Source organism: Tupaia chinensis, unplaced genomic scaffold (assembly GCF_000334495.1).
Source record: "Tupaia chinensis unplaced genomic scaffold, TupChi_1.0 Scaffold000217_1, whole genome shotgun sequence".
Classification (NCBI taxonomy): domain Eukaryota; kingdom Metazoa; phylum Chordata; class Mammalia; order Scandentia; family Tupaiidae; genus Tupaia; species Tupaia belangeri.
Genome location: NW_006159692.1, coordinates 889,112 through 897,976, shown reverse-complemented (window position 1 = coordinate 897,976; position 8,865 = coordinate 889,112). Strand labels below are relative to the sequence as shown.

Below are 8,865 nucleotides of genomic sequence, written 5' to 3'. Positions count from 1 at the left end.
TATATATATATACATATAAATGTGTGTGTGTGTGTGTGTTTAGTCCTGTCCTTGGCATAAATGAAATGTCACATGCCACGCCAATAACTTAGGTGGTTATAAGTGAGTAACCGGGTTTGTTTTGCTTTGTTTCTTCCCCCTACATCCTATCTATTTATTTTAGGAAAAATTAGGATGATGAAAGGAAACCAAAGTAACAAAATTGGGAACAATGACTAATGATTTCTCATGGTCTTACTGTGTACACAATTCTGAAGTTATTTCTAATTCTTATGAAGTACCATTTCTTTTTTTTTTCTTTTCTTTTTTTTTTTTTTGGAGAGGTTTTCACTGTAGGGCGCATGCACTCGCCAGACAGACAGAGAGAGACATAGAGACAGAAAGTGAGAAATCACCCCCCAGGGGGGATGGTCACACCGCAATCCCTTCTCCTCCATGCTCCTCTCAGGATCTTGGGCACACATGCACATGCGCCCGGCGTGAGTTTTAAGCCACCAGGTCCAGGACGCGAACCGCAGTCGACTACGTGGGAGTCCAGCGACATAGCCATTATGCTAACTGCTGTTTCCCATGAAGTACCATTTCTAAGTGATGGTTAGACAAGTAATCAAAGGAGTTCTTCAAAAAGATTTAGCATAGAAATCGCAGTGCATACAAACCGTGTTCAAGTTCTTATTGTCAAATCCACAAATGATAAATAAGGCATTGCTGCAAAGGAGATTCAGCGTCTGACGGGTGCACACTTCAGTAGCAAGAAATTGGTCAAAGTAGTGATGTGGGTAGAATATTTTGTTACCAAATATAACCTGGAAAATAAAAGCATCATTTGAGGGGCGTGGCAACCAAGTTGAAGAAGAGACTTTATTTGTGTTATCTACTTATACAGTTGTGTTTAGGCTGATGGTATTTTCTTATTTCTATATGTCGTTTCAGGAATTTCCAATACTCTCTTTTATTTAATTCCCACAATAAAGTAGTGGAAGGGACTGAGTAAGTGTCAGTTCTGGGTTGAATTATTGCATTGAGAACTGTGCTGGTGGCTGAGGAGAAAGAAATATGTCTAGATACTTTTCCTACAAATGAGCCTGCGTCTCTCTCTCTCTCTCTCTCTCTCTCTCTCTCTCTCTCTCTCTCTCTCTCTCTCTCTCTCTCTCTCTCTCTCTCTCTCTCTCTCTCTCTCTATATATATATATATATTATATGTGTGTGTGTGTGTGTATATATACACACACACAAAGGTCTATGCACTAGTTAGGGTGATTAGAGTTATGAATAAAGTCATAGAACAACAAGGCAGATCGTCATAATTAAGTGCCAAGATGTGCAATAAACTGTGAGAAAATCAGTAGGGGAAATGGGGACTCTGAGCCATATTTTCTGCAAAGCTTTTTGAGAAACAATTGTTGGAGAATTAAAAGGATTTGTCCCAACTCTTCTGAGAAAGGCAGACATCTTGTCATCTCCATTTTATACATGAGGAAATATGAGGTTAATAGTCAGGATCTTGAACTAGTTAGAACTAAATTATGGGGCCAACAGGTGGTATGGTAGTGAAGGCACTGGACTCCCACATGGTCGACAGCAGTTTGAGTCCTAGACCTGGCAGTTTGCTTTCTCACTTTCTCTCTGTCTCTGTCAGAGACATGGGCCCTATCGCAAATTTAAAAAATATATAATAATAACAATAAATAAAATTAAATAAATAATTCTTTAAGACAAATAACTAGATTATGCCTAAACTCCCAACTCAAGTTTCTCCCTGTTAATCTAATGCTTTAAAGAAACACACACCAAAAAAATAAAAACCACAATAAATGAAAAACACCATTGTATTGGTTATTAGAAAATCTGAACACAAGTAAGAAATTCTAGATCCCTACAATCAGCAAATATAATCAGGGTCATCATACAAATAAAAGCTTTACAAATATAGATTGAATATAAAGTCATGTAGGCTTTAGACATACATTTTAACATAGAGTAAAAAGAAATGGATTATACAAAACCATAGAAGAACATGATATCATTACATCTTATACCCATACACACAATGTTTCTAAAAAAATTGTGTGTGTGTGTGTGCGTAGACAATTAAACATTGGGAAAAGTAAAGATTATTAATTTCCTACTGCGTATGCTATTATTTATGTACCTAATACTTATGCTTTATTGAAACCCACACTACTGCCCTATAAAATTATCCTTTAAAATTGAAGCAGTTCTTGGGGCCAGCAGGTGGCATGTCAGTTAAGGCGCTGGACTTCCATGTGGTTGACTGCAGGTCCTAGGACTTGTGGCTTGAAAATCACTCTGAGTACGAGTGTGTGTGTGCCCGAATCCTAAGAGGAGAATGGAAGCGAAGGGAATGTGGTGTGACCATCCCCTCTAGGAGACGATTCCTAACTCTCCCTCTCTCTGTTTCTGTCTCTCTCTCTCCATTGAGAAGACATGCCCTGTGGCAAAAGGTTTTTTAAAAATGAAGCAGCTTTTAGGAAAGCCAAGGATATTTAATGAGAGAGTCTCAAAGTATTTGCCTTAATCATTTATTTCCTTTCTCCTTTTCCTTACCTTTTCTTTTTCTCTCCTTTTTTCAGTTTGACTATGAATGGGTCAGGCCTTTTATTTATTTTTTATTTTTTATTTTTTGCTATAGGGCTTATAGGCTCACTGAAGAGAGAGAGATGTCAGTTATATTGAAGAAGTAAATTTTCAGTTCCATTGTTGGTTACAAACTATGACTATCCATCAGGTGGGTTCCCTCCCCCACTTTCCTTCACTTTGAAACCCGTGGGCAATTGGGTAGCTAAGAGTCAATTAATTAAGAAGACTCACATACCTTGAAAAGGAAGGAAGGAATAAGGGTAAGTTTGTTTAAAAGGCTTTTCGTATACTTCACAGTGACGACTGGAGCTAATGCATAGAAAGTTTTGATTTTTTTAGCCAGTGTGGGGTTGGTAGAAAAGGCAATAAAACCTGAAACACAACAAGGAACCCATGAAGAAGTCATGCTTTTGCTTCTGTGTGTTGTTTTGTTTTGTTTTTAGAACCATGACATTAACTCAGACTTACTAAGATACAAGAAACCAGAGACGTTGGCGCTTTCCGCTTGCCTAAGTAATTAGATTTTAGTTTTATTTCCATCTATTCTCTGTGGGTTCAGAAGCTAGAACTTTTAAAATGTTGTAATATAAGAAGCTTTTACCTGACTTTTGAAAATGTGGGGACAAATTTAAGATGATCACATGGTTACAAAACAATATCTTTTTTTGAGAACTCTATGTAAGCTTTGATAAACTCAAAATCTTCACATCTTATTACAATGAGGGGACTTTAAAATGTATTGAAAATGTAATTCACACATGAGTTATTGGAAATCTATGTATAGTTTTGTTATAGTATACATTTTCCATGAACTTTTTGTGGACCTCTTATATGAATAGAGGGAAGAGGAAGGATTAAGAGCAGAGGTTTAAAATATGACCAAACTGGGACCAGCGGGTGGCGTGGTGGTTAAGGCACTGGACACTCCCACATGGCCGATCGGGGTTCAAGTCCTGGACCTGGTGGCTTGCTTTCTCACTTCCTCTCTCTTTCACTCTCACCCTCTATCTCTCTCTGGTCAAATTTAAAAAATCAATGAATGAATAAATAAAAATAAAATAAATAATTTAAAAAAATATGACCAAACTGGATTTGAGTCCTAGTTCTGCAGTTCATTGACTTTGTGACACTGGACAAATCACTGACGTCTGAGATGCCAGTTCAGAATCAACTCAGTCCTGTTTCAGTTCTAACAGATGGCTGGCCTATGGCTGCCAGCTCTATAGTCTGCCTGCACTACGAGAGGCTTGGCCTACCCCCTTATTTAGATTTCCCATCTAGTAGGAATAATACTGCCCCTCTATTACTGAGTTGCTGTAGGCATTGAATTATATAATGAATGGAAAGTAATTAGTGTGGTTACTAGCACGCTTGTCACAATCACTGGGAAGGGGCCTGTCTCGCTGGCCTCAAGTGCCTTTACCTACCAATGGTGGTACCCTGGGAATGGCCAACATAGTGAAGCTTCTCCTGTCCAGTCTTCTTCAAAATGAAGTCAATGGTGGCCGGAAGGTCATACTTTGCCATTTCATCAAAGCTGCAAAGAACAAAAAGAAAAAACAAAACTGAATACATTGCCTTGCTTTCGTTTTTTAAATTCAGCATATTTATAGCTAAGTCTCCCTTGGGGAAACGGAAAATGCAATTGTCTGACACTGCTGCTTGGAGACCGTTAGCGTCAGCTGCCTGTTGGGGTGGCTTCGTTCAGACAACTGACATAATTTTCGAAGCACAGCATTATAGCTGCAACTGAAACCAAACAAGATAGTATCTCTAGGTGGAAATTACTTCTATGCCTGAAACTGATTGTCAGGTTTGATATGCATTTATATACTGTGTTTCAGTGTCATTTAATATGAACAAACTCCTTTTATTCTTCACAAATGAACCAAAGTCATATTTCAAAAATGAATATTGAGTTATGCCACTTTGCTGTTTAAAGCTTTCCAGTGGCAGGCCAGTGGGTGGTGTGGTTAAGGCATTGGATCCCATATGGCTCACTGATCTGTTTGGGTCCCAGAACTGGTGGCTTAAAAATCACTTTGGGCATGTATGCCTGTGAGCCCAAAATCCCAAGAGGAGATGCATCCCTCTACCCCAGTCCCCACAAGCACATGTGCCCTATAGCAAACAGACAAAACACTTTCTAGAGGCTTTGAGTTGCATTTAGAATGAGCAGATTGCATAATGCTTATGTCACTGAACTCCCATGTAGTCAACTGCGGTTCAAGTCCTGGGCCCAGTGACTTAAAACTCATGCTAGGCACTTGTGCAAGCAAGCCCAAGATCCCAAGAGCAGAATGGAAGACAAGGGATTGCAGCCTGGACATCCCCACCGGTGAGTTATTTCTTGCTCTCTGTCTCTCTGTCTCTCCAGCAAATGCATGAGTTCTATAGCAAAAGTCTCTCAGAAAAGAAAAGAAATAGAAATGAGCTTAAGGTTCTTAGCATTGTTCACTCCACTCTGCCTGATCTGATTCTAGTCAGCACCTCCTGACTCCTCCCTCACCACTCTCTCTCTTCCCTTGGGACACAAGGGTTTCCTTTCAGTTCCGAGAACTCTCAGAGCACTTTTGTGCCTCAGATCATTGGCCAAATTCTCTTCTGTCCACCGTCAGCAGTAATTTCCAAGAAGAGGGCACAAGAACACCAGTAAAAGGAAACTGTTGGGAAACTCTACATGGCATCTGACTTCCATTCTTCCCTGCTCTCCCTTGATTACTCTGGTTGCTATTCTCCCATTTCCACCTGGGTGTTTTTGTTTTGTTTTGTTTTTGAGAGGTTTTTGCTGTAGGCTGTGTGCACTCACCAGAAAGACAGGGAGAGACAGAGAGACAGAAAGCGAGAAATCACCCGAAGGGGGGATGGCCATGCCACAATCCCTTCTCCTCCATTCTCCTCTTGGGATCTTGGGCACGCACACACACGCACCAAGCATGAATTTAAACTACTGGGTCCAGAACTTGAACTGCAGTTGATTACGAGTCCAGAGATGTAGCTATTACGCCATCTGCTGATCCCTCCAACTGGATCTTAACATCCTTTTGAACCTATATTGAATATCCCTCTTGGAATTTTCCAGGGGCAATGAATTTTTCTTGCTTCAGCTATATTATACCTTCCATTTGGAAAAGCCAATTCAGGTTCTCCCAACAGTGGGTGCTGAGATCACAGAAAGTTTGAAGAAAAAGCTATCCTTGGTATGAAGTATATGGAAGAATTCAATAGGGATTAGAATAAAAATGACTCGTTTTTCCTCTTATTTGGAGTGTAATTTGTTAAAGGAAAAAAAAATGCTCATACTTTCTAAAGTCCAATGTTTATTTTCTATTACCCACTTTCAATTGCCTCTTTTCTTTACCTGAAAGCCCAGAATTCAGTTGTGTCTGGTGAAAAGTATATATTTCTCCTGGCCCAGGTGTTTCCTCTGCTGTTCCCCAGCCACACATCATAACCAGCGTCTGCCAGAATGAAGCCCAGGCTGTTGTTGGGCAGGTTGGCGATCCAGTTAGTGGCTGACGTGAGCAAACCATGTTGTAAAAACACAACGGGCCTCTGACCTGAAGAAGGAAATTGTTTAACATTTTTATAAGTTATTCCTTATTTTAAGATAAGCATAGAGGACAGCAGGTGGTGTGTTGGTTAAGGCACTGGACTCCCACATGGCCGAGCACAGTTTGAGTCCCAGAAATAGCAGCTTAAAAATCACACCAGGCACATGTGCGAGTGTGTTCAAAATCCCAGGAGGAGAATGGAGTAGAAGGGATTGTGGTGTGGCCATCCTTCCTTGGAGGGGTGATTTCTCACTTTCCCTCTCAGTTTCTCTCCCTTTCTGGTGAGTGCATATGCTTTGTGGCAAAATCCTTAAATAATAATAATAATAATAATGATACACATAAAGATGGAAATGGACGTTCATGTGACAAATTAAATATATTTGCTCAACTTGATCTGAGTCGAATATTTTTGAAAAGTCAATTGTGGTGATGAAAACAATCACCCTTCAGGGGGGATGGCTGTGCCACAATCCCTTATCCTCCATTCTCTTCTTGGGGTTTTGGGCATGCATGCACATGTGCTCAGTGTGAGTTTTAAACCACTGGGTCTAGGACTTGAACTGCGGTTGACTACATGGGAGTCCAGCTACATAGCCATTATGCCATCTGCTGGTCCCAGATTTTTAATAATACTAGCAAAAAAAATGACTTTTATTTAGGAAATGGGCCTCAAATTGCCTCCATTTTCTCCTCTCTGCAACAAAAACCCTGGCTAATTCTTCATGTTCCTCTAGACCTCAGTTCAGTTATTATTTCTGAGAGAAACTTGATTTCTCTTATCTAGGTTAGGTGCCATCACCACAACTCTCAGTTTAATGGCTTTCTCTTTATTTTTAAAGTTGATTTATTTTATCACAATAGGAAAGCAGAGAGAAAGAGAGAGAGAAAAACCCTTGACACAGTCTTGTCTTGCTTGATCCCCTTTCCCTAGCCTTCTTCTTCAGTTTATGAGATTATTGGGCACATTCACATGGTTAACATTTTTCCAAGCTGACCTGGGGTTGCAAACCCATGGTCAGTCATGTGATTTCCAGCACTGCAGTTCTGTTTGTTTGCTACTGACTGTGTCACCAGACTAGAACAAAGTTAGTATCTTGTGCACAACTATAGCACTGAACTTATCACGTATTATTGTAATCATTTTTAAATGTATTTCATTGACTGACAGTGGTCTCCTGAAAAATGAGAAATACAGTTTAGTCATTATTACATTTTCAGAAGAGCAAGTCTTATTAAATTCTTAGGAATAAATGGAAAAAAATATAATAAAGAAGAAGATGAAAGGGATGGAGGAAAGAAAGAAGAAAGGTATAGAGGGATGAAGAAAGTGGAAAAGAGATAGAGAGAAAGCAATTATACCTCTATTTCCTGAATTTTTCTTCCCATATGGAATTCTGTTGATGTCAAGAATATAACCATCTTCAGTCACAACTTCATATACTTCAGATGGATATCCCCAAAAGGAAATCATCTGACTCTGATAAGGAAAATCCAAAATTGAGTTTTAGTTGGCTTTATAAGGGCATCCAATAAATAGACATTGTTAATTATTTTTCATTGGTCATGTAAAAGCATAAACTCACTCTGATTCTAAATCATGATATTATCTTAGTTTTTTAATTCCCTCTTCCCTACCCAGTAACTTACAATATTCATATTAACTTCAGGGCTTTCAGGGTTGAATTTTCCAAATATACCGTGTGTAGTTCCAAGGGCAGATATTAAACTTGCCACTGTTAAAAGCAACCACATGTTGAATCTGCCTGAAATAAAAGAATAACGTGAGCTATGGTTAACCCATTACACTTTCTTCATACTCATATTTTGTGCCAATTTTATCTTTATGAAAAGTGAAAAAAATACTCAGGTTTGAATATATTCCATTAGGCAATAAACTGAGACATGTGGAAGTCAGCATAGGCATGTTAATGCCTAACATGTTTTTATACTTTGAATCCTTATGTTCAAGAACATTTTCAACTTGGGAAGACAGCAGGTAGCATAGTGGTTAAGGTGCTGGATTCCCACATAGTTGATCACAGTTTGAGTCCCTATCCCAACAGCTTGAAACTCATGCCAGCACGTGAGCATGCATGCTCAAAATCTTGAGAGGAGAATGGAGGAGAAAGGATTGTGGGATGGCCATCCCCCTGGTGACTGATTTCTTACTTTCTCATTTCCTGTCTCTTTGTCGCTCTCTCTCTTCCCAACAAGTGCATACATCCTATAGCAAAAATGTCTCTCTCAAAAAAAATTCATTTGTTTTTCAAGTCAAATTGAAGGAATTTTCATTAGCAAGAAAATTCTTCTAATTGTCTTGCATAATATCATATTATTAAATATTTTTGTCAACTTGTTTTCAGAAACCTAAACTGGAGGGGGCGTTGTATGGGTATTTAACTCAGATCCAATCTTGATGTATGTGTGTTCAAACCTATCATGATATTTTAAAGCATTGTTTATCATGGCCAATCCACCAATATTTATTGATTTGAGGTGATTATGTGAATTTGAAAATGACCATGACCTTTTCAAAAAATGCTATAATAACTAGAGTAATGTGTGAATTTGATTTCAGGAAAGTTCATGCTCTTTTAATTTTTTGATGAGATAATATCTCATTGAAATTATTTATGTAGCCTTGAATATTATAAATTGTCAACATAGTAGATGGTCCAATTTTTTTTCACAAATGCTCAACAACAAC

General features: G+C 38.7%; 1 protein-coding gene across 1 annotated transcript in view; it reads right to left on the bottom strand.

Annotated features, from left to right (window-relative positions):
- LOC102487234 (gastric triacylglycerol lipase) overlaps positions 1-7,910 on the bottom strand; it is an 11,748-nt gene extending 3,838 nt beyond the window's left edge. The window contains exons 1-6 of the mRNA XM_006147696.1: positions 7,806-7,910; positions 7,518-7,635; positions 5,963-6,161; positions 4,029-4,138; positions 2,837-2,973; positions 660-806 (exon numbers count right to left, since the gene is read on the bottom strand). Of these exons, the coding sequence (XP_006147758.1) occupies positions 660-806; positions 2,837-2,973; positions 4,029-4,138; positions 5,963-6,161; positions 7,518-7,635; positions 7,806-7,910 (816 nt within the window). The remainder of the gene's footprint in view (positions 1-659; positions 807-2,836; positions 2,974-4,028; positions 4,139-5,962; positions 6,162-7,517; positions 7,636-7,805) is intronic.
- Positions 7,911-8,865: the final 955 nt, after the last annotated feature.